The sequence below is a fragment of the Cydia fagiglandana genome, chromosome 8 (genome assembly GCF_963556715.1).
Source record: "Cydia fagiglandana chromosome 8, ilCydFagi1.1, whole genome shotgun sequence".
In the NCBI taxonomy this organism is placed as follows: domain Eukaryota; kingdom Metazoa; phylum Arthropoda; class Insecta; order Lepidoptera; family Tortricidae; genus Cydia; species Cydia fagiglandana.
The window spans coordinates 2,848,763-2,875,879 of record NC_085939.1 but is presented as its reverse complement, the minus strand read 5'-3'; the positions used below and the strand labels follow the sequence as shown (position 1 = coordinate 2,875,879).

Sequence of the window (27,117 nt, the reverse complement as noted above, 5' to 3'; positions counted from 1 at the left end):
TTTTTGTGAGATTGATTGGGTGACGTGTAGTTAATAGCGGAAGTGTCCCTTCCTGGAGCGCTCCTCGTGGTAGACTCGCGTCGGCGAGTAGGCGCCGTTCGACCGTCCGTTCGTGTTCAAGCCTGAAACAAAATATGTATTATTAACGTCAAAGTTTGGGATAATGTTTATGCAGAAATTACGCTCATACCTTTTCCATTAAGACGTCCATCCACCGTGGAAGCTTGGAACAAACAAGATCTTATGATGCGGTGATCTTACATTTTTTTGGGGTAGGCGGTATTTAGGGGGTTTAGCTAAAACGCCAATCTTTTTCGCCGTAGCGAACGAAACTCAAGTAGCAAACTCATCGGCAATGGATTGAGAGTTAGCGAGAAGCAGGACAGCGGGTGACCGACTCGATCACAAAGATTTGCTCGACACGTTTGGTGTGAGCCGGCGGCGTCCCGTATTCATTAATATCTACTTATATATGTCGGCGGCCGATCGTAAGATCAGGTATATCGTGAAATTCCTAGGCATATCGTAAAACGTGAAAATCTTTGACTCGTTCCCTGAGTCGACGGAGCCCCGCTACGGCCGCTACGCGGGGCTCCTATTTCTAGGCAGTTTGCCCTTAGGGCATCTGAAGCAACCTAACGAACCTATCCTACCTATATGTTGGTTTAATGTGACCATCGTCAAGACATTACACAGGAACATTACGATCGGCCGCCGACACGTACATATCGATCGAGTCGCCCATTTGGCCATGCCAGTTCGCGAGGTAAAACGACGTAAGGTAGAAGTATTAGTGCTCGACGCTGCACTAGTATTCGACATAGGCACTTTATGTCAAAGTAAAGATAGGTTGAACTTGAACGGCGAAGATTTTTCTGTATTCAAATTTAATCCTTGTCACTTTCATATAAAGTGCCGATGTCGAATACTATATAGACCGACCGCTTAACTGCGTCCTCGCCTGCGCGGTGCGGGGGCGACGGGGCGGGACGACGTGCGGGCGGCGGGGAAGGTGCGGACGCCGTACACCCTTAGTCGTCCCGCCCGTCGCCCCCGCACCGCGCAGGCGAGGACTCAGTTAGGCGGTCGGACTATTGTGCAGCGTCGAGCACTAAGCAGTACTTCTACCTTACTGTGAGTAGTGTAGGTACCTTGCAGCAGGTGCTCGGGCGGCGGCGCGCTGGGTGCGGCGCAGCGCGGCGCCAGCAGCAGGTGGTAGAGCGCCAGGTACACGGCGGCCGCCAGCAGCGCCGCCACGCCCAGCGCGCGGTACAGCTCCCGGGCGCTCTCCAGCGGCGAGCTCAGCGACACCATGCCGCTCACTATCGCCCCGATGCAGCGCCCTGGGGACGGTCGGATGTGTTGAGGTACAGTGGAACTCGATAGCACGACTCTCAAGGAATACGCCAAAAACTTCGTGTTAACGAGGTTTCGTCACAGCCTAGCCGCCCAGAGACCTACAAAAAGGTCTCCTGTTCCATTCTAATTTGAACTTTATGTTGTCAAAATAAAATTTCATTTTGCTTGGCAAGGTTTGACGTATGGGCGGCTAGAAAAGAGAGCATAGACTTAGGGAGATTCTTGTGCGTTTTACCTTTGTAACTCAAAACAGAAGTTGAACAACATGAATAATTCTTCTATTCCCGACCACTGCTTACGACACGTCGAATGGAACACATTATATAGCCTCACCGATACAGAAGTGTGCGATGACCGCGGCTATCCAGATGTAGTTAGCTCTATACGCCAGACCTGGTATATATGGACTCACCAATACAGAAGTGCGCGATGACCGGCAGCGCCTGGCCGGTGGCGGTGTACTTGCGCGGCAAGAGGTGGCGGAAATAGAGCACGGCCGTCACCCACACCAGGCTCATGGAGAACACCTCCAGCGCCTCGATCACCGCTATCCAGGTATAGTCCGTGCTGTACGCCAGACCTGGGTTATATGGACTCACCGATACAGAAGTGCGCGATGACCGGCAGCGCCTGGCCGGTGGCGGTGTACTTGCGCGGCAAGAGGTGGCGGAAGTAGAGCACGGCCGTCACCCACACCAGGCTCATGGAGAACACCTCCAGCGCCTCGATCACCGCTATCCAGGTGTAGTCCGTGCTGTACGCCAGACCTGGGTTATATGGACTCACCGATACAGAAGTGTGCGATGACCGGCAGCGCCTGGCCGGTGGCGGTGTACTTGCGCGGCACGAGGTGGCGGAAGTAGAGCACGGCCGTCACCCACACCAGGCTCATGGTGAACACCTCCAGCGCCTCGATCACCGCTATCCAGGTGTAGTCCGTGCTGTACGCCAGACCTGGGTTATATGGACTCACCGATACAGAAGTGTGCGATGACCGGCAGCGCCTGGCCGGTGGCGGTGTACTTGCGCGGCACCAGGTGGCGGAAGTAGAGCACGGCCGTCACCCACACCAGGCTCATGGTGAACACCTCCAGCGCCTCGATCACCGCTATCCAGGTATAGTCGGTGCTGTACGCCAGACCTGGTGTATATGGACTCACCGATACAGAAGTGCGCGATGACCGGCAGCGCCTGGCCGGTGGCGGTGTACTTGCGCGGCACCAGGTGGCGGAAGTAGAGCACGGCCGTCACCCACACCAGGCTCATGGTGAACACCTCCAGCGCCTCGATCACCGCTATCCAGGTGTAGTCGGTGCTGTACGCCAGACCTGCTCGGATAACGGACACTCAATTAATAATATTAGTACCGAAGGAGTTATTATTGCCATTGAGTTAAAATAAAATACAGGTATGTAATACATAATAGAAGAAGTGAAACAACTAATTCTTTAAGCACAGGTTGTCCATAGCCTTTCAACGTGGCAAGTCTTGCGTGTAGGTTTTGTGTCTTAGTTATAAAATACATACAAGGGTGTCGTCGATACATATGGCCGATGGCCAAGGGGAGGGGGGAGAGGCATACACTTATTATTATTATTCAATGCCCACTGTATCCCACTGCTGGGCAAAGGCCTCCCCCCTCTTCCTCCACTCGTCTCAATTAAGTGCAATATCTGGCCAGCCTCCCAAGAAGGAGCCAAGTTATCCCGCCATCGCCGACGAGGCCTGCCGGCTCCCAGGTTAGACTCGTGGGGCTCCCACTCTGTGGTTAACTTGGCCCACAAGTCGTCCGGCATTCGGCAGACATGACCAGCCCAGTCCCATTTTAACTTGGCCGCTTTCCGAGCATAGGCCACGCTTAGGAATACACTTATTAAGACATTTATTCTCTAATAGTTGCACTGCCCCCCCTCCCCCCCAAATGTAACTCAAATTTTAAATAGGAATGGAGCTGCATTTGTTTTCTATTTTTCAGTTTTATAACAAAACAAAAATCAACTCTATTGCCTACAGTCAAGGTTAAGATTAATTTACCCGTGTATCGGAGGCAGTAGATGGTGAAGGCCGTGATGAAGATGTTGGAGTGACCCACGTAGTCCACCAGCGCCTCGGCCCACCACAGCGCGGGGACGGCCGGCAGCGCGCCGATCGTCAGCGTCAGCCCCATCTCCGTCTCCGTGCCGTTCAGGTCCTTCACCGTCCTGGAATTCATATTATTATTATTTATTTATTTCAGAAACTAACAGTCTTCTAGTCTTCTACAAAAAGAGAAAATACATCGTTTTTTAAGTTTAGACCTAAAGTTGTAGAGGAGCCATTATATGTCGCACCACGGTCTGGTCCGGCGAATACGGTACGAGTCGCCGCCGAACAGCCCAGCAGCGTGACCATGGCGTCTCGTGCATGTCCGGCCACAGTATACAGTCTGGCCTACTCACCAAGGCACGTAGGAGTCGACGTCTCACAGCCGTGCAGCGTGACCACGGCGAGGATGGGCGTCCACAGCATGTGTAGTATACTCACCAAGGCAGATAGGAGTCGATGCCGCTCCACAGCACGCCGAGCAGCGTGACGACGGCGAAGATGGCGGCCGTCTCGGCGCCGTAACGCCGCACCGCGTTCATGGGCAGCGCCAGCATGCCCGTCGACGTGTGCCACCACCACTCCGGCGTCGACAGCGGCATGTTGCTGCGGACAAGTGACAATTGCATTATTTAACAATAATATTACACCTATGGCACCTATTTCTTGGGCGTACCTACGTAAAAACTAGCCAAGTCAGATCCTGAACTTTAATTACATCCCAAGTGAATTAGAACTTGGCACCCATATATGTAGAACTCAATTCTTTTTCGACGAAGTAAACAACGACATCGGCTACAGGCGTGAATATAGTACCTAAGGCATGAGAAAAGCCAATTGACAAAGTATCTTACCTATCCAGCAGCAAAATGGCAGCGCCGATGAGCATGAAGACAGCGTGCATGATGAACGGCACTAGGAAGGGGTTGTCGGGCATCGCGTCGGAGGCGACGCCGGCGATGGGCGGGAAGATGGCCAGCCCGAGGGTGCCGACGGCCAGCTGCCGGCCCACGTCTCCGCGCCCGATGGACATCTCTAGGCCACATCGGCTACAGGCGTGAACATAGTACCGAAGGCATAAGGAAAAGATGAACTGACAAAGTATCTCACCTATCCAGCAGCAAAATGGCAGCGCCAATCAGCATGAAGACGGCGTGCATGATGAACGGCACTAGGAAGGGGTTGTCGGGCATCGCGTCGGACGCGACGCCGGCGATGGGCGGGAAGATGGCCAGCCCGAGGGTGCCGACGGCCAGCTGCCGGCCCACGTCGCCGCGCCCGATGGACGTCTCGCGCGTGGCGATCACGCACGCGGTGCCGAGCAGGGCCAGCGCCGCCGTCGGCCATATGTCCGAGAGGATCCTGCGGAAATGTTCATTCATACAATAAGGGCCACTTGCACCTTTTGCACATGTCAATAAATTTATTAACTAATTTTTTTTTTATTATATAAACAACCACTAACCCGGGGTTAACCGGCTAAACCTGGAGTTAGCATTTGACTCTGGGTTAACGGTTTAACCGCGGGTTAGTGGGATGGTGCAAGTGGCCCTAAGATGAATACTGCCCAAGACAATAAAACTAGTGTCCGGCCGAAGTTTCTGTTCTGGCAGTTTAAAAAAAATAAATGGTGTTCCGTAAACAAAGTTTTGTACGGAACACTAAAAATCATGTTTAGGCCGCAGGATCGGTTTCGGCCGCGCCAAAACTTGAAAACGTTTACTTTCGGATCGCGTTCGGCTAGTTATCTAAAGTAGGTACAATCATGGACTTTAATTGATGAGCCATTTAGGGTTTATAGTTTACTTTGGACATTTCACACCATTAGTATATTGACAACTTGAACATTAAATGGATCATCAATTAAAGTACCTATGTGGCCGTACTTATGAGATAGGTACAAAAATGGTACGAGGTTATGAGCGTGCTTCATACAAAATGTATTTAACATGAGATGAGGTACAGTCAGCGGTACCTATTAAATATAGACACGAACAATGTGCCAAATTCCTCCCTGTCGGGCACCTAGGTATATTAAACACATACCTTATAACAAAGTAGCTCCAGAAGGTGGCGGTAGGGTCTCCGGTGTAAACCTTGCACTCCGCGTGGCCCATGACGGAGTCTTTCTCGTCGTAGGGGTCCAGGACTTGGCACCGCACGGTGGGGATGCAGTCTTCGCTGTCGGGCACGCGGCCCGGCGGCACCGTGCAACTAGCGCCTCCTGTGACGGGAGATACACGGTCAATGGACAAGAAAAACTATGTCAAGGGCCCATCAACGTGCACACTGGCGCCACTGCACATATAATCGTGATTATTTAAATTTAACGACAGGTATTTAAAAATGGGGGCCGCAATTACGTACTGTATTGTGTATTTAAGTACCTTTCGAACATATCAAACTAGTTTTTATGTTCCTGGATTCGTCGATCTATGAACTCAAAACTAAACTATTTGGACGCATAGATTGACGAATCCAGCATCATAAAACTAGTTTTATTATATATCTTGTAGTTCATGTATCTACACGTGGTTCTTACTGACCTACGCGGTAGGAGCAGTAGTCCGTGTTGTTGTCGTCGTACAGCTCGTCGTACGGCTGGATGGCCATGGGCACGACCATGCGCGACTTGTGGTTCATGTGTCGGCACGTGGTTCATACTGACCTACGCGGTAGGAGCAGTAGTCCGTGTTGTTGTCATCGTACAGCTCGTCGTACGGCTGGATCACCATGGGCACGACCATGCGCGACTTGTAGTTCATGTGTCTACACGTGGTTCATACTGACCTACGCGGTAGGAGCAGTAGTCCGTGTTGTTGTTGTCGTACGGCTGGATGGCCATGGGCACGACCATGCGCGACTTGTAGTTCATGTGTCTACACGTGGTTCATACTGACCTACGCGGTAGGAGCAGTAGTCCGTGTTGTTGTCGTCGTACAGCTCGTCGTATGGCTGGATGGCCATGGGCACGACCATGCGCGACTTGTAGTTCATGTGTCTACACGTGGTTCACACTGACCTACGCGGTAGGAGCAGTAGTCCGTGTTGTTGTCGTCGTACAGCTCGTCGTACGGCTGGATGGCCATGGGCACGACCATGCGCGACTTGTAGTTCATGTATCTACACGTGGTTCATACTGACCTACGCGGTAGGAGCAGTAGTCCGTGTTGTTGTCGTCGTACAGCTCGTCGTACGGCTGGATGGCCATGGGCACGACCATGCGCGACTTGTAGTTCATGTACACGTGGCATTGCCCGTCGATGCACAGGTGCGGCGGGTGCTCTTGGATGTCGTAGTCGTCGTCGTCAGAAACTACCTGCTGGGTACAAAATGTTGCGTGAATAAAGGAAATGTTACACTCCAGGCATATAAACTACTACATTACTACTACTATTATTTTACTACTATTATTTTACTTACAGTGAAATTGAAGTATTTGTTCCACATGTTCGGTATGTTGATGGGGGTGGATGTGGTGGGGTACACGGTCCGTACCCACGTCATGTTGGCGTCTCCGCACCCGTACTCGCACAGGCCCAGGGCCAATACGCCCCTCTAGAACAATAATTATTACATTTAACTAACGTAAACGTTATTAAAACTTTATTTAACAAATAAAATAGTTTTAGCCTTATATCTTACATCTTAATTCATAAAACAATGACACATTAAATTGGATATCAATAGACTAACGTAAATAAATAAATATAGTATTACCTAATAAAATTCCAAATGATTTCGCAGTAGATACGTATGATGTAGGAAAATGTTTACGTACACAGGGGATGGCATTTCGACTGTTTTTTGCAGATTTTATACGAAGCTCTAACTAAAATATACTTATCTGTACAGTATCTATTTATATGAGTATTGAGTAGTAGATTTTGTAGTTTGTAAGAAATTGTAAGAACTGTACGTCAACGACGTAAAGGTCATCTTACTGAGACTAACGATACGAGTACATATATGCGGCTTATTTATTTGGAAAAAGTTATTTGCAATCATTAAGTTATTAGAAAATAATTCTGATTCATGTTTTCATAGTCCGACCGTAGTCATTCTGTAGCAGGGTTATTTTATTAGTATACCTTTAAATTTAGGTAATGTTAGATATTACGAGTCGCCCCAATTCCCGCGAGTAACGATTTTCGTAGAAAACGTGTAAGGTAACCGGGGCAGTGTCCGCTTGGAACTGACATTTATATGCAAAAAGCATGCAGGTATATTGGTCGTTGTTATGCCGTTGTTGAGTCGTTCGTTTTTAAACTTTGATACAATGATGAATGAATAACAAACACACGCACACGTACACATACACACACACACACACACACACACACACACACACAGCCACGCACACACATAAACGTAGTCTAGTCTAGTACTTAAGCAAATCCGTAATATTTTCTTTTGTATCTGTTAGGGAGACCTGTTATTGGCTTTATGATTGTATCCTAGTTATAAGTTTATATTGTTTGTTACCGCTGTTGGTCTTCTAATAAAATAAAATAAAATAAAATACAACAGCGTAAAGGTCAAAATATTTATTTGTTTATGAAGATGAAGTTATGTCGATAATCTAATAGTAAGGAAGGATGCGGTTAGCAACAAAGAAATAACAATTTGGATAAATAATTAGTGAGCTTTTTCGAAGTCCCGCCTTGTGTACCTACTGCCTTCCATCTTCCGCGCGTTATCCCCGCATTCTGCCACGGCTCAAGGGAGCCTGGGGTCCGCTTGACAACTAATCCCGAGAATTGGCGTAAGCACTAGTTTGTGTACCTTGTGTGCGTACGGCGGTTGGAAATAATTAAAGGTATTTTTAGTTAGTTTTAAGTAGATTTTGAACCGGTAAATAAGCCTACGGCCTATCTGATGGTAAGAATGATGGTTAGTACGTGTATACATAATATGTGTAGACAACTCGACAGCGAGAGGCATATTCAGTGTATTTTGGAGTTGGTCATTCTTACTACAAATTAGCGTAAAGGTTATCAGATGCTTATGTTAGGTTATCGCTATTGCGCGACATTACTTCCTACCGGTTTCGTTTTAGTTATAGATATTTTTACTTTCTCGTAAATATTATGTAGGTACCGTCAAGATAGGATAACAATTTAATTGAGTTAGTTTATATACTAAAAGCGAAGCCTTTCTTGTGCACGTGTGACTCCGATAGACATGTATCTTCGGTATGCCCGAAAACATTTAGGTAAGCAAATTAGATAGTCGTACATACGCACTAAACGGCTATTGATAGCGTTCTTAATACGTGCTTTCGGTGTTATTTTCATACTTCGCCGACTTGCAACAAAATGTTTTACTGTGGATTTTATACAGTGGAACCTGGATAATTGCAATCTCAAGGGACCGGCCAATTTTTGTCAATTAACCAGGTTTTTCATTTAAGCAGGTCGTGTCAATTAACGAGGTTCAAAAAATCGTTGTGTCAATTATAGAGGTTTTCATTAATAGAGGTTGCGTTCTGACAAATTTCTTTTATGGAGGTGCAAATAACCATGTAAAGTAGATTTACACGCTTACGTTCTGGGTTTCTGGTCTATATATTGCTTCTGTCTATAAGTACTTTCACTTTTACACTATATTAATTACCACTTTATTTTCTTATCATTTGGGTTTAAAAATTCCCTTGAATTGTAGAAGAAAGTTTTATTAGAATGTAAAAAGCATACTTTGTTTTTTATTGATCAAAACTATTTCACCTACTACAGGCTGTGATAGATACCCAATAAATAAATTAAATTCTGGATGAAGATATAAATAAAATGGTCATTGCTATTAAAACATTGTTTGTGCTGTCTACAACTACACTATTTCAATTACAGAGGTAATAAGTAAGACTCGTTTCAATAATAGAGGTAAAAACAAGAGAATAATAAGGGATTTTTTTAGCACAGTGTCAATTATAGAGGTCTTAAGTTGCGATGTGGTCAATTACAGAGGCAAAATTACGAAAAAGCACTAAAATCTAAATTGCAATTATAGAGGTTCCAAAATTTCAATTATAGAGGCCTTTTGGTCTCAAGGGGCCAGGACCGGACTTTTGGTTGCAATTATTGAGGTTTTCCGTTTATCCAGGTGCCAATTAACCAGGTTTCACTGTACTAAGCTATTTGTCAGTTAGGTAGTGACTTGAATTGTTCAATTTAAAGAAAATGGAACAATTCAAGTCAAGAAGAAGCTTACCTTCTCCTCGGAAACGTAGTGGCACTGCTTGCCTTCCGAGCACTTGTCTTGCGTCACATACGCGCCGTTCTCGTCGCATGAGAACCACACGATCGGGCGGGGAGCCTACACAAAAATATTCATATTAATATTAATCCTGGCTGATCCTGGACAGGATTCTGCGTGTGACGAAATTGTCAAAGCACGTCATACTCAACTTTGAAATGCTGACTGCTTAATATGTTCATAATGATTTATATTTCTCACTCTATCTTTTACCAAGTTGGTACAAAGTTAGTTTACCTACAAATGCTATAATGTGCATGTTGCAAAAATTAAGTTGGAAAAATTCGGAAATTTTTATTATATACATGGAATATTTATAGATTCCCATACCTACAAAAATATGAGAAGATTCCGAATTTTTTTAAGTGAATATTTCATAATACTGATAACTTTCCGACGGCACATCTTTGACTACAGTCAAAAGATCAAACCACGTTGAACTTACATTCCCACGGTTGGTATAAGGTACGGCCAACAATAGCGTGTAGAAGATAGCCCCAAGAATGAGACAGACGGCAGTGACGATACGCAGCAGTCGACCGGAGCCGCTGGGACCTCCGCCGCCGGTCGCGCCGCGACCAATGGATAGCCTGACGAAATTATAGGGTAATTTTTATCAAGAGGCCCACTGATTAACAGTCCGCCGGACGGTATCGGCCTGTCAGTTGTTCGGAACTGTCCAAATTTTGTTCTAACTGACAGGCCGATATCGTCCGGCGGACTGTTAATCAGTGGGCCTCTTCAAGCAGGAACGTCTGATATAGAAATTTTATATTAAATAGAAATGAGAAAATTCACATTCCACAAAAAACGCGAAAAATCTAATCTTGGATGGCCCTCGATCGTGTCTTAAAATTCGCAACGCACAAGATCCCACTTTTCGGACTACACGCTACGCTCTCGCTCGTGGTTTTTCGCTTGCTCGGGTACCTATCAATATTATAGTACAAGGGGCTAAACAACAACTTTGCCTCCTTCTAAAACAAATACACAACAAGCAAAAGAAATCTAATGAAAGTAATTTAGTAGATAAGTACTCACTACTAAACAATGATGCAACAACATGCTCCAAACTGGTCTTAAAGACGCTATTGTTGCACAAGTACGAGCCATTGAATACCGTAAAATGGGGTGAGTTGGGTGAAATTTGATTTTCAAACCTCGATAAAATTTTATTTTTACATGTGAAAACTGAATGGTGTATATGTCGTAGTCAGATCGTATAATCCGCCGTATTACATTACGGCTAGCCGTTTTCAAAAACAGGGGCGTTTTGAAATGCGGCGGTTCGACGATTAGCCGGATTGTCACTGCGATACGTTCTTCAATAAAGCGGCCCACGTTTAGCCGCATCGTACATTGTAGAGTGACCAGTTCTTTCGGTCGCCTACGTAACCGGAGTTTGACAATGTTTGCAATTTAATTTATTTCTACCATGGTCCCACCGCACTACATGTGTTTCTTTTCCAAAACATTTCCTTCACAACTTAAATAGACGGAGCCCCGCAAGCGGGACTCCTATTTCTGGGCGGTTTGCCCTTCGGGCATCTGAAGTTACCTAACGAACCTAACCTAATTACCTACCTACGCTTTTTTCCCCAAAGTGTAATGTTTTCACGGACGTCTCACTTAATCAATAGGTAGGTAGGTTAGGTTCGTTAGGTAGCTTCAGATGCCCGAAAGGCAAACCGCTCAGAAATAGGAGCCCCGCGAAGCGGGGCTCCGTCTAGTTAAGTTGCGAAGGAAATTTTTTTTGAAAAGAAACAGTCCGACAAACTCCAGATTTGATGGACACCCCAGCGTTTGTCAGGCAGCGCCACGAGTGTTACAAATGGGAACTAAAAACTGTCAAAGCGGCGGCTATTGACTCGCTGTATTACATTACGGCTCGCCGTGTTGAAGAACGTATGGCGCCGAATACATTCCGGCGGATTCTCATTCAGCCGCATTCAATACGGCTAATCGTTAAACCGCCGCATTTCAAAACGCCCCTGTTTTTGAAAACGGCTAGCCGTAATGTAATACGGCGGATTATACGATCCGACTGCGACATAATATAATAAGTGGTTCGGACGTTTGTATTTTATTTTGCTTAGTTCCATTTCATAACTTTGACGATAAAGAGGAAAACCACCTCACCCCGTAGTGCCTCGTATTTGGGATGAGAGGGTTTTTCATACAAAGGTGATTTTGGAAGATTGTTGGATTGATTTTTTATTATTATGCGTATTACTGTAGCCCCATTTTAAATTAGAATACATTATTTTTGTAGCAGTAGCCTTAAAATCCCTTCTCACCCCCCTCTCAAACCTTCTCTCCCCATTCATAACCCAACTCTCCCCGCGAAACCTACTCACCCCGTTTTACGGTACTAACTTATCAATGAGATGTCCCAGAATGGCGGGTCCGAGTAGCGCCACGCACGGCGCGACGGCCGATATCAGGCGCGCCTCGCCGCGGCTCAGCCCCGCGCCGGATTCGATCATGTGCAGCGGGAGGAAAGGGAATATGCAGCCCACACCTGTAACAAACAGTTTTAGGAGTATGAGTATATTTTATAAATAAATCATAAATATTAGGGGACATCTTATTACACAGATCAACCTAGCCCCGAACGAAGCAAAGCTTGTACTATGGGTGCTAGGCGACGATATACATACTTATATATGAACATAGAAAACACCCAAGACTCAGGAACACATCCGGAATTCGAACCCAGGGCCATGGTTTCACAGGCATCAGGGCAGGCCGGCCGCGGTCGTCGATATGGTTGACTGAAAGAGAACACTGAACAAAATTGAAGAAATTTGAACCTTATTTAATTCGATTTAAAGTACAAATTTCTTCACTCTTATATCTCGATTCTCGACTTAACTTCTTCCCGTTGGTACTCTCGATTCGAGTGTAGAATTAGCATAATATCATTAGTTTTCGATCAGATCAGTTGCCATAAACTTTTAATGCTTATTATATTACTAGAGGCTTATTCATCTAACAGTCAACTCATTAGTAGGTCCTACCTAGTCATAAAATAGTAATTGAATGCCCTGAACCAGATTAATATTTTTTTCCATTATAATGTACCTACTACAAAAAGTTCGCAATAAATGCGTTTTTATGCCCGCAACAAAAGAAATAACAGATATCGTGACATAAAACGGCGCAAATACAGGTCGAGGTGAACGGTCCCTAAATCATTCGGTTCTTGGAGCTCCGCTCCTTAGATGGAAGCTTGCGAGTGCGACGGCGGCATTATTCTGCCAGCCGAAAGAAAAAGGCAGTATAGTATGGGACTTGAATGCAATCTCGCTACGTTCTTATTTGAGTTGCTAAATATATTGCGGTGCAAGTCTGTCTCGTCAATCGCTTGACCACTTTTTATCGTCGATTCGGGATAGGATTGCGAGTCAGTCCTTAGTAACTTGTTAGAGACCAGTCTTTTGTAGAGACTTGAGTCCTTTTCAAATAATTAATTTATTTACAAAAAAATCAAAATGTAATTCGTGTAAACTTGATGTGTTACAAATCCTACAAAAACGCCTATTTTCTTTTCGTTATTTAGATAAAACCAGTATAAAATTGTTAACGAAGTCGGAGACCGAAAAAGACATAAGTAATATATGTAGGATCATCAATTTACTCGGGATATAAGTAGAGATGGCCCGAATAGTGGTTTTGGCCAAATACCGAATACTTACCGAATATTCGACCCCTCTCTCAGCCGAAGCGCCGAATCTTCGGCGACCGAATATTCGGCATGACATGCGAACATTTTTTAAGCACGGAAGAAAGAATGAGCGCTCGCTCATCTCATTTTAGGTACAACTTTGCATAAGTGTATTTATTATATTGTAAAAGATTTCAGATTTTCAAGGGTGATTCGTTGTAAACACACTCTTTGGGATAATAATGACATTTATTATAATTTTTTTTATCAAGAGATGTGAACGCTAGCGGCTAAACGGTAACTGCCTTTTTCGCTGATTTTGCTCGATGCAGTCTTAAGTCACAAATATTATGAAACTGTTTGCCAACAAAGCGAACGAAATTAAGTACCAATGTATTTTTTTTTAACAGAATTAATGAATGTAGTTAGAGTCAATCAAATCAGACACACTATTTGGGGCATCTCTAATAGAAATAATGTACATATATATTGAAATATAATCGAACCTAATACTTTGCTGACGATATGGCCATGACTGTTGCCCTGCTAATTCAATTCAATTTTATTCATTACAATGATATCGCCAGTAGCTTGAATGAGTGTACCTCTACCTACCTAGGCCAAGGATGACTGTACAGCTATTTATAGTGGTTGAGGACCTATAAAAACCTAATGGAGTCATGGTCCATTTAACGGCACGTGATTTTTTTTGCGGATAAAAATGATCTTTAAATAGAAGAATGTAATGTATTCTATATTATAGAGACAGTATATTGTCGAGGCATTACGTAGAGTGTGTGTATTTAGATATTTTTAAGCATCTTGTTCATTCCGATATATCTGATGGCGATTGTACACATAACGCGTGGGTTCGAGTTCAGGTCTGGGGACAAAAGGGTGTGCGCTTAGCGGTTGGGTTATCTGGTATTCCTATTTGTCACGCCTCATAAGCACGTTCCCTTAGGGAATACACCAAAAGAATCAATATATTTTTACTTCTGGTTCTATTAGGTAATGTTCCTCTTCATGTGGTATATATTTTGCATGAAAATACTTAGGTGGGTACTTCTTATATTCTCCAGTATATAATACCTACTCGTATTAGGGTGGTGAGAGGCGAGACTATGAAAACATTGAAAACAGAAGATCACGCAATTTAAATAGCTTGTTAACACATTCACTGTCAAGCACACGAATGTGTGTTCATTTTGTACTGAAAACGGGGCGCCCGGCACCGAATTAAAGTGCTATATAAAAGGTTCGAGTTACCTGCTAGAAAACAGAATAGCACTCAATTTAGTTTAATGAGGTTCGAGTTACCTGCTAGAAAACAGAAGAGCACGCATTTTAGCGTGATGAGGTTCTTGTTGTCGATTTCCTTCATGTTGGCAGATTTCTAACGCGCGTCAGGCCAGGCGACTCCCCGCTAACATCTTGCATCTGTAACCGGAAAAGGCGAGTCAATCAAAGCGTGTCTTCAATGAAAGTGGGTAATAAAGAACCTGGTGATTCAACTTAAGAGTAGAGTAGGCTATTTTATTAATGGACAAATGTCTTAAAGAAATATATATTTTTCATTAAGCCAGTACCTACAGGTAATACATACTTGAGAGACACTTATAGTGTTGTGTCACAATAAAAATTAAGTACTTAGGTATATTGACAGTATTGTGATGAAGAGACGAGTAAGTACGCAGAAATAGCTAAAGATGTTTTGTCTAGTTTTTTAGTAAATACCGCTATGCCACCAGCGATTCTTATTTTCATTTATTTAATATCCAATAATTGAAAAAAAAAACACTGTTAAGATAATAAATGAAACTTATCAGTATTATATACTACAAGAGCGGTGGTAAATAATTTGCATAACGGTCAGGAAGCACTCACATTATAGGTACCTACGTGTATGACTCACTTTATATTATGTCACGTTACATCGTAAGTAACCGCGCTATATCTCGGGCACGTTTCTTTATTTACATGATCCACCCACGTGCTATTGTCGCTACCAAATAACAGGCTAACTCGTATGTTTGTGGGTATTGCTCTAAATATGTATCTAATTACTACCTTACCTATACCGTACCATTACATAAAATAAGAATATAAAGGAAACTAAATCTTTCCACACATACTCGTATCATCCAAAGATTGATGGACAATAAATCAAGTAGGTAAATTACAATATCAGTGTAGGTATAAAGAGTTTGCTGGTAAACATTTCCAAACACAGTGCACCTTTTAACCTAACCATATACCTCTTACACCTTACCTTAGCTCTGCTAGTGCGCAGCCTAAGGGTAGGTAACATTAAATTGTAATTAAACATACCTATTTAGGTACCTATATTGATGTTTACTACTGTATTTCATCTACGACGAACAAACGCGGAGTATACCTACTCTTACATGACTATAAAGACCACTTCCACTATTCGACTAACCCGGGGTTAAGCGGTTAAACCTGGAGTTAATGGTAATCATGGCCATAGTTACCAGTACAATTTGACATTGGGTTAACAGCTTAACCGATTAACTCCGGGTTAGTAGCGCAAATGGCGCTAAGTAGACCTCCCACCTCCTCTGATACCAGCAAACGCAAGCTATTTCTCACATCATATCATAAAAAACGATCTCAGCTAATCTTAGACATGAGACTAATGCGATGCGCGACTCACACAATAAGTAGAAAATGTGCCGTGCCTACTCTTAAACCCAGATATTTGGGGTCAGTCCCACTATAATTATAGTTACAGAATGTGAAACATTTACGTCGGTGACGGCTGGTCTTTTAATAAAGGGTATTGGCCACTGTATCTGGGTTACGTTCGAGTAAACATAAACATCTAGGGACGATCCGAAACTTTCACATTAATAGAATCTGAGCTGTTGGCCGCGTCAGCCAACTCAGTAACAACTATGACAAAGTGCAACATCTATTGATAGAATTGAACGGATCGATAAGATGCGACTCAAATTGACACACGTAGTTGCCTATATCTTCACTACTTTGGAAAAATTATATCTAGTAACTAATCTGATACTTCGTGTCAACTATAAATAGCAGTAGGTAAATGTAATATGTCAGATATCTGCGATTATTTTTTCATAACAATGACAATCGATATTTCTCGTGACCTACTATTTCGCTTCCATATATGTATAATTAGGTAGAGCAAGAAAACCTACGTAGGTACTTAAATACTCGTTTTGTGCCTGTGGAAAATACTTAAATGCAGTTAGATAGGCACCTTTGCACAGGTTTACCGATAAGGAAAGCAACGGTTGCAACCTTTAACATACATGTTGTTTACATAGATATACCTTGATATGCATTGTTGAAATCTAGTGAGTTAATATCACACATGTTAACAAAATAATGTTCATCTGTATGTAATACATGTTAGGGTCGATATATTTTTGTTTAAAACCAACTTGCCTTGCGCTTGACGCAATCAAGTAGATATGCTTAGTTTGTTTATGTATATACTTATGTATTATATTGTATTTATTTAGTGTTATGGAGTATGACGCAATAGGAATGTAGGTACCTAAGAAATCAGAACATTGTTTTGTTTTTGTCCGTGTCAAAATGATTAGTAGGCAGGTAAATACTGAGGTAATCAATGGTCAGTAAATACCATTTTATATCGGGCTAAACAATGACGCAAAAATGGTGCAAGGAGAAAAGTATTAAGTAGATATTTATTTATTGCATTAGAAAAATCGTAAACAACAATTATTAGTACATATTACTTAGGTATTCACGTAGTAGGTTAGCCATTAGGTTAGCATGTCTACCTCATGAATATCTATTCGCGTGTCAGCGCACAGTTAACTGCTGTATAAGTAGATTTATAGCCTTTGGTGACTCTACGACCCTATAGTTTTTATACACCTATAATCATAATTAAGGCAATATGTATAATGTACTCAATACGTAAGCATATAGTGCCAAATAAACAACAAATTTAGGCATGAAAATGGAAATCAACTCTCCAACGCTTGCATACGACTGACAGTGCGCAGTGAGCGTGACGAAACGACGCGAGGGGTACGGTTTACGGTGCACAAACATAATGAGCAACTCTAGCCCACGCCTCTTTACCCGATAATAATTAAATTTTAACAGGCTTCGTGCAAAATAAATTTTAGTAAAATCACTTTCAAATGTACCTACAATACATGCAAAAAACTTTCAAAGTGTCATCTCGATAACTTACCTATAATTTTTTTGAAAGATGGCGTTCACACCTAGCTAGACACTTACCAATCTTTAAGCATTAAGTATGACCCTGCTTAGAAAAGCCTGATCTCTCAAGCTTTCGCCATCGAAAACAAAATTATCAAAAGTAATACAAATCAATTAAGGAAGTTAAACTAGAACATTTCTATTAAGCTGTAACTAATTGAGCGCCGCATGTTAATCTACTTTAATTAAAATAAACCGACGATTACGACCGCTTTATCTACTCGTATACCTCATATGCTGAAGTTGATTGAACGATTCTCACTAGTTTAGTTAGATTAAGTAACTTAACACAATAATCTCATAGGTGATAGAGTTTTGTAGGTACATAATACGTAATTGACATTGCCAAGTGGGCTTGCAACTTGCCTACCTTTGACTATTTCCTAACGAATGCAACAGGTCAGTGGGCGAATAGACAGCTCCCGTCCTACACAAAGTTTGGTCGGTACACACAGTGGCGTAACTAGGGGGGGGTTGGAGGGGGCACGTGCCCCGGGCGCCATCCAACGGGGGGGCGCCAAAATGCACAAGACCTTTCGTTAGGAGGGAGGGGGGGGCGCAAATTCGGTGCCTGCCCCGGGCGCCATATCCTCTAGCTACGCCTCTGGGTACACAAAAACAATTGCTTGCAATGCAAACATAGTATCTTAGCCAGGTATCCACATTATTATATTACAAGGGCTCCACGCAGTGTTTCAAATCTCTAACCTTTTAATTTCATTAATTATCATTCCATTCTGAAATCTTCTGTCTCTACGACTAATGAAGAAATTAAGGTAAACAATATGTAAGTACCTACATACTTATATTTGAATTAAAGTAATAAGTTTGTGTAGATTATTTTTATCAAGTAGTTTAGGTAACATTTTTAGTTTACTACGTACTTACTTTTATATTTTAAGTATGTAGTAGAAGGTAATTTTGTTTTATTCAATTAATGTAACTTCTACATGTACGTTTCTGACTCTATATTTTAAAACTTGTTCCGATTTGACGTGCAACATTACCTACCCCGATTTACAGATCTATTATTTCCTATATAATATATCATCTGTCCCCCGAACATAATTGAATGACTTCATTTATCACATCACATTTGAAAAGAACGATCTGACCCCGAAGACACGCGTCGCGCGAAGCAGAAATGTCGTCACCGCTATACTCGGCGAAGGTCTGTCGCCCGCTCCCGCCTGCATTTCGACACCGATATCGCTAAATAACTAAATGGATTCTCAACGGTCAACATATGTCACGTTAGTTATTTCGAGACGATTTTTCGGTTAAATTGACTTAGAAATATGTGCCTTCTCGTTTACAGGTTGTAATAAAAATAAATAAAACGAGATATCGTCCATCTTGCCACACCGGTTTTGCAATGTCTGTGTCTGTTTTTTTTTTCAGACCGGCAAACGGCCATGCAGGACATCTAATGCAAGATGTTAAAGGGAACTCAATTCGATTTGTTTTGAAGTTAGTTATTGTTTTAAAAAGTTTGTTTTATATCCGCCCCGTTCCTATTCCCAAAGACGATCAATTGATCACTCGTCAAGGATCCTAGCCCGACCACGACACGATAACATGATATAATGATTGCACAAATTCAAAATTTTTAGATGCTCTTTAGTGCCAAGTGCCACCAATTGCATTGTAATGGGATTGGTGGCTAAATGGCACCTAAAAATGTTAAAGTTGTGCACTAACCAAATCCTGTTAGAATGGTGTGGTCGGGCCAACGCGAAACCGAAATTCGTTATCCCTGTATCGCTCTTACATATTCCAACGATACTTAAAGGGGGCAAATATTACGAACGAACGATGTGGTTCGCTGTAACATGCTGTAACTGCTGAAAGCCCTCAGCCATCAGGCAAACAAGGGAAGAAACAGTTAGATTAATAACTGTTGGAAGTAGTGAGGCAATCAACCGTCTGCATTAGAAAATTACTTGCACATCATTTCGGCACCATTATAGACCGTCAGCGGCGCCGCACTTCCGTCTCATGAATATGAATCTTCTAATCGAAAATGGGGGACCATTCATTTTCATGTCACGTATAAATTTACATTTTGACCAGTGCTTAATAGTAGTACTTTAGCAGTCGTAAAACTTTCCAAATGTGTAGATGCAATTCTCACGTGCAAAATATGAAGAAACATTCAGTCGTTTGGATATTTAGTACAAAGCAATAAGTAACAAAGGTAAGCTGCACGTAATTACATACCTATAGGCTGTTAAAAACTAAAGTAATCTTTTAAGTCGAGCACGTACTCACGATATGAATCAAGCATAAAAACCACAAGCGGCTTAGTTTTGTAGTAGTTAATACGTACCTACTCATCGATTCTATTGTTTTACATTTAGGGTGCTCCTAATTCGTATTCTAGGGCTTCCTCTAAGAATATAGACACCGGTGTAGCTTACATAATATAATAACCGAATACAATTTGAAATGTTTATGAGTACTTAGTACCCGTGATGCTTAACTGAATAGCTACGGAACACTGGATGTTTCTATTAGAAAAGTGACAAAAATTTAATGTATATGTATAAAGTATATCGCGGTACCCAAACATCCATAAGCTAATAATGGCCACGCGAACATCGCACACATAAATTAATTTAGAAAGTATAAAAAATTAACGACTTAAGCTGGAATTAGGCTCGTTATGGTATACTGTTGTAATACACATGTATTCGGGATTTGGTGGTTCATTGAACCCGTAAGTTTCGCGTTCGGTTTCAGGCGGAGGGAGCGGCAACGTCTTTTGGCGTTTGAATCGATCCCGCGGGGCGATACCATTTTTGTAGCGATATTAAAAATATGGAGGGGCGTGCTCAAGCGGTTTAAATAGGTAGATGTAGGTATTCAATTTGGGAATGGAATTTGGTGATATTACATTCAGATAAATTACCTATTAGTCGTTTGGAATGGACCTTGTCATAACAAATAGTAATTATAGTTGTCTAAGTATTTCGATTTTATCGTAGAGAAAGAAATAAGAAAAATAAAACGTCGTTAAACGTTGTTAGTAGCAACAGGCGGCAAATTGAAGGCAAATCAAGGGCATGTATATAGGTATGGTCTCCCACACAAATTTTGAACTGACAAAGGTGGCTTGCCAGACTATAGATAGGTACCGATTAGTTATGATTTATGATTGTGTATGTGTATAAAATTGTAATTTTTTTATAGTGTTCTCGATACTGTAAGATATAGATGAGACTCTCAAGTTATACTCGCATGAATACTATATCAATAAAAAAACAGCAACACTCCTAACTGTATATCGGTGGACCTTATTACAAAAGGCATAAGGTCCACCGATGTACAGTTAACAGAGTGGGCGATGGTGCTACGGACAGCAAGCGTTGCTACATTTCCACAATGAAATTACGAGTGAATTAGATTGCCCACTCGCTCCTCAACACGATAACACCAAGATGACGGTTTATTTATAGAGCCTACCTAATATACAATAGTCTGGAATGAATGGACAGGGCAAGAGGTCAGCAGCAATAAAACGATAAGTTTGTTTTCAACTGTAATATCTTGCAAGCAGAATAGCGACAGTTTACATACAAAGTATACAAACAGATGACAGATAGATACCGCCGACTCGTGAGGCTATTTCGAACGAGTGGGGATATTCGATACCAATTATAGGACATTTTTTTTACACAAATTGACTAAGCCCCACGGTAAGCTCAAGAAGGCTTGTGTTGTGGGTACTCAGACAACGATATACATAATATATAAATACTTAAATACATAGAAAACAACCATGACTCAGGAACAAATATCTGTATTTTCATACAAATAAATGCCCTTGCCAGGATTCGAACTCGGGACCATCAACTTCATAGGCAGGGTCACTACCCACTAGGCCAGACCGGTCGTCGAACGAATACTATGTAACGTATGTCAGCTATGTAAAAACAGCTGAACCGATCTCTACTTATACCTATCACCAATGCAGAAGTATCTGGATGTGTATGTCTGTCTGTTACCTCTTCACGCTAAAACTGCTGCACCGGTTAAGATGAAATTTGGTATAGGGGTACTTTGAGGCCCGAGAAAGGACATAGGATTTTTATCAATCATCATCATTCTATGCAGACGAAGTTGCGGGCATAAGCTATTCGTAACTATGAAATACATAATTGACTAACACTGACTCTGGACCGACTTTGGCAGAACAAAGTGTGGGAGTTTTTATGATCCAGAATACCCCAAATTGCCCAACCGATGTCATGTCATTTTAATTTAATGATGGTACAAAAACAGCATGGTAGTAAATTGTATAATCGAACTGTTAAAGTAGTAACTATAGTCAAGCTAATGTCAGCAGGTGAACTTTTACGACTAAGTACACCACTTCAAACATCAAACATCATCAACATTTATTCAGCAAATAGGCCACAAGGGCACTTTTACACGTCAACATTGAATTTACATAAAAGCAAAAATAATAACATCAACAATTTTATAAAATAAAACTAACAATTCAATCTAACGTATTACAATTACTAAGAGATGTACAATGTACATGGTCTCTTAATGTCGAATTACATACAAAATACAGATAAAAAAACACACACACAAAAAAAATCTATAATATTTAGAGGTGTAAATGTCTCTAGGTGTCAGAACTATAAGATTATATAGTTTATCAAGTTATCCTTAGAGATGTATAGGGTCTCCAAGAGTCAATATCCTGTATAATTAATACATTCATTAAGAGAAAAGAAACATACGAGAACAGAATGAGGCGTCTCACTGTAATTAATTAATAAAAATTAAGTTACTAAGTATAATAGCTCGTCTCCGGCCGAAAAGCTGTCTGAGACATAAAACAATGTATAAGTAGGTAACTCTAATAGCTATACGTATATTCTAATTGTAATGTAACACTAGTAAACACATTTTGGGCACTCCCTAAACACAGTGAGCCATAAAAGACGGTGATACAGCAAACATGTGCAACCCATATACCGGTTCCCACCATTGCCATGACATCAACGCTAACCGGGAAACTTTTATTAGTTTGGAATCTGGCAGCCACGGAAATTAACACAACATAGAAATATACCGCGGAAATCGCTTTTCCAAGTAACGTGTTTGACCTAGTATTGTAATCTGAACAATCTTAGTGGAGATTTTGATGAGAAAAGTAGTTAGAGGGTTTGTTTACGGTGCCAACCTAAGATTCTAAGATACTTATACCGTAAAGTTACACATAAGAACAGACACACACACACACGTTCGAAGTGTTGCCTATCTGTCGCACTTGTAAATTCGTACGTAAGTGTGACAGGGAGGCAACACGTCGTACGTGGTTCGCGGTAGGCCCTCCTAGCCTAGTCGATAGTGACCCTGCCTACGAAGGAGGAGGTCCCGGCTTCAAAACCTGATAAGGGCGTTTATTTGTGAGTCAATCACAAGTATTTGTCCCTGAGTTATGGATGCTTTCTATTTAGGTATTCAATTTATATCTATATTTTATATTTATATTACATCGTCATCTAGTCCCTACCGACAAAGCCACAACACAAGCCTTATTGAGCTTACTGTGAGGCTATGTGGATTTGTGTAAGATTACATATCCCATAGCATTTATTTTTAAAGAACGAATAACAACTAATTTACTTACCTCCTTTATTTATTAGTCAAATAAAATTAGTGTAGTAAGTACTTATCGATCGATGCAAAACAACAGATTCAAACCTATACATAATATACATAGGTACATACATGTTCCTTGCTTGTATTACGGTATGTAAGTTAAGTAGGTACCTAAGTGCTCATCATTCCAGAAAACGACCTGTACGATAAGCCATAATAAGGTCGCTTAGATGCTGATTATCTCTATAAAGACCTAATACAATTGCAGATGTTGGAATACGAGCCATCGCGGACCAGCATTAGCATAATTGGAGGCCAGCGGACCGGTTTACCACCGAGGGTATGACGTCACCGCTGACATCACCGACACGCGAACTTAAAATAACGAAGCTTGACTTAAAAGCTTTTTGTAAACGTTGGATTGACACGCGAAAGCTTATTTTTGTTTGGAAGAAGAGTAATTATCAGTTACTTTTGAAAGATAACGAAATCACGTGTTCCATTTACGTACCTGATGTTAACCTCACTTGCCTAGTGAGACAATATTATTTAGCATTTCGTAATGCTCGGATCAAAATTTACTTATTAATAATAAATAGATAGGTCGATAAATTAAGTTTCTAATTTGGCAATAACTGACAGCGTAGGAATTGATTATAGGTATTATAGGTTGATTATAGGTTTTTTTTTGGGTTTTATGGCCTAGGTAAGTATACAAGTACGGTTAACAAAATGGTCTAAAAGTAAAATGTAAAAAAATATTTTTAACCGACTTTAAAAAGTATAGAGTCGATAGTGCCGTCAGTGCCAGTGTTCCGTACAAAACTTTGTTCACGGAACACTTATGGGATCACTTCGGTCATTTTTATAAGTTTTAGCTATTGGCCCAACTATCTTCTAAGTCATCAGGATCTGATGATGGGATACTGGAGTAATCAGAAAGGAGACACGACGGCGACACACTCATAGTGAATACAGTAAGTGTGTATTTTATAGGTAAGTAATATCTCGTGAATTTGCTTTTAAAGCATCTATGTTGAAGTGGAACTACTGAATAGGTACGCATGATAGAGGCCGTTTTGTGAAGTTAAGTTTTTTTTGTTAAAGATAGAAGCAGGTAGTACCTACCTACCTGAGGGCTTACCGCGAACCACGTTCGACGTGTTGCCTCCCTGTCACACTTACGTACGAATTTACAAGTGCGACAGAGAGGCAACACGTCGAACGTGGTTCGCGGTAGGCCCTCTGTGCCTATGAATGATTATGTGGGCTACAGGTCTTTAAAAACTTAAAATGATAGGGATGACTAAAAGTTTATAACATTTCAACTCGTTCTTTCGTAATTCAAAGGCGCGGCTCTGCCACAAAAGTCACGAGTGTTTTTATTAATTACCCTGCCGACAGTGCCGACATAATCCAACTAGGTCGGCGCACCCACTGGAACCCACCCTCGACCCTTGGCCACTCCCGTAACTATTCACCAATTTACCTAACATTTAAATTTTTAGTACGTTTCTAGAATAAAATGGGTAGGTATAGTATAGACGAATTTCTTTTCCTTTCATTTACCTATTTATTTATAAGGAAAGCCTAAACTTTTGGCGCGAAATTTACCCAAGTTGAAATAGGTCATCTAGATTTAGGTACATATGTACGAGTAATTACTACATAGAATTTTTAAACGTCAGACTTCTATAAGTAATTATGACGTAGGTATAAAATTAAACACTTGCACAGTCTGCCAAGTTAGCTTGTTGTAGGTAACTTGTCTATGTATTTTTGTGAGGATTACCGTAATTTACCTACTTGATATACTTAACAGAATCCGCAGTTAGGCAGTTTAGTGGGAAATTGAGTTTGACCAAGAAAAGTCTGCAACGATTTTGATAGCATACGCCGTGAAAGTCTTATTTATATATATGATACGTCATAATTTCAATAGAAGTTTCAGTTTCAAAATTGGTTTCAAATAACACTTGCACTACGTGTGATATCAAAATCTTTGCAGACTTAGGTATCTTGGTCTAACTTTAGTACCCACCTATAGCTTCTAGCGGGTTTATGGTTTAGCACACAAATAATATTAGACCTCTTTGACTGAAAACATAAACTGCTCCGAAGTTGGATAAAAAAACAACACCCAAGTGTAATCAAGTAGGTAGCCTAGGTAGGTACCTATAGGTACCTATGTTGTTTAAGTAAGCAACTAAGTAGTAAAACTAAAACCAATACCTACAAACCAATAAATGGAAACTACTTCGCAGGTGCCTATATAATAACTTCATTCAGCATTTTTAGATACATTATACACCCAATTGATTAAAAATGCGCACTTCATTTTTAATCAAAACTTAAGTCTGGTTCATAGTAACAACTTCGTTTAAGTACCCATATTAACTCAATAATTTCAATATTATATCCACTCGTGTTAAGAGTTACATACAATGACAAAATAATTATATATCAACAAAAAAGTAGAACACAACACAACACACCGGCTCCGTTACAAATCCCCAAGGTGGTTTGTAATTAATCAAAAAGAAAGAATCAAAAAATATAAATACAACTTACATGCCGAAATAATTAAGAAACACTCTGTTAGACAATAATTCACTGATTACACTTGTTATCCACGGTACGTTTCAGTAACACAGAAAAGTTTATTAATTACAGAGTCTACGGTGATCAAAATTAAATTTTCCGGTGAAATTGACAACACAACCATCCACTGATACAAACTAACGAGAATGAGTTGAACAGGGCTGCCAGTACATAAATCTTGATTATGCGATCCTGTGCCCGCAATTATACGAAATTCGATTGCATTATACGAGTACAAAAAAACTATTATTTTAAATCGATTTTTTAATAACTGGTCAATTTCGGTTTTTGCGGTAAGCCCCCAAATTGCGGGGATCTTTCTCTTTTACTCCAATGACAGCGTAATAAGAGTGACAAAGAAAGATGCCCGCTATTTGGGCACTTGGATTTTCGCGGTTTAGCCCGCGTCGACGTGTATTTTTGTATAGTTCGTATTTTTTAGCATTAGAAAGAACTCCGCAGAAGCAAGCGTGCAGTTTTTATCAGGCTCGTTAATTGTTAATAATTATTGAATTATCTAATGTAGCATGATCAATACATATAATTTACTTCAAATTGTTAACCGCTAAAAGTGCCAGATTTAGAACCACAAGCGAACTTCTCCGAAGTTCTTTCTAATGCTAAAAAAAACGGACTATAATTGCCGTTCCATTAAATCGTATAACAGTATTGGCACACTGTTTTTTGAAGCATTGACAGTCGTTTAACATCGGTGTTTTTTTCGTATCCAATTATACCGATTAACCAACTATACGACATGTATACGAAAATAATTTCATTATACGAATTTCGTAGCCTATTATACGATCTGGCAGCCCTGGAGTTGAAGTTGAATGAGCATGAGTAGGAACGAGACAGCTGCTTGCCGTGCTTGGCATAGTTGCCATTTCCAATTTCTAGCTCTACGCGCTCTCTACATTGAGCTCTACAGCGTGCAAGGGAGCAAGGTGCGAGAAGAGCATTCATGCGTTGCGATTTTTGTGCTAACGGTATTATCTAAATGTTCGAGTAGATAAATATTTTAATAACTTTTAGTTTTAACGCCAGTAGTTATTTATCAGAATATCGGAAATAATATTAACTTCACTAAAATAAAATACTCAATAATTTTCTTTCTTAATCTTACTGCAAAATGTATTAAGTCGAGCGTGCTCAAAGCGTGCTTACTCTTGAAGTCTTCTTAAACGCGTCTGTAAAACCATAGACAAGGAATGGAATGTCAAAAATGACATCGTCTTGAGTGATGTCCAATTATCAATAGAATCGTCTTATATCGATAT

The 27,117-nt window shown here is 41.2% G+C and overlaps 1 protein-coding gene across 1 annotated transcript; it reads right to left on the bottom strand.

Moving 5' to 3' along the window:
- Positions 1–25,975, bottom strand: LOC134666489 (uncharacterized). The gene is made up of 14 exons (XM_063523670.1): positions 25,808–25,975; positions 14,684–14,803; positions 12,073–12,217; positions 10,142–10,286; positions 9,652–9,756; positions 6,865–6,999; positions 6,586–6,763; positions 5,488–5,665; positions 4,552–4,803; positions 3,883–4,047; positions 3,394–3,560; positions 2,520–2,687; positions 1,152–1,343; positions 1–122 (listed from the first exon to the last, which is right to left on the bottom strand). Exons 2-14 carry the CDS (start codon positions 14,745–14,747, stop codon positions 31–33), a joined length of 1,986 nt encoding a protein of 661 aa, XP_063379740.1. The 5' UTR covers positions 14,748–14,803; positions 25,808–25,975; the 3' UTR covers positions 1–30.
- Positions 25,976–27,117: the final 1,142 nt, after the last annotated feature.

Bases quoted from the DNA above. Each gene is read 5' to 3' on its own strand.
- LOC134666489 (XM_063523670.1), bottom strand. From the start codon at position 14,747: ATGAAGGAAATCGACAACAAGAACCTCATCACGCTAAAATGCGTGCTC. The intron at 3,561-3,882 runs GTGAGTATACTA...TATGAATTCCAG, and splicing joins ATCGACTCCTATCTGCCTTG to GACGGTGAAGGACCTGAACG. The intron at 123-1,151 runs GTACCTACACTA...ATTTTGTTTCAG, and splicing joins GCCCGAGCACCTGCTGCAAG to GCTTGAACACGAACGGACGG.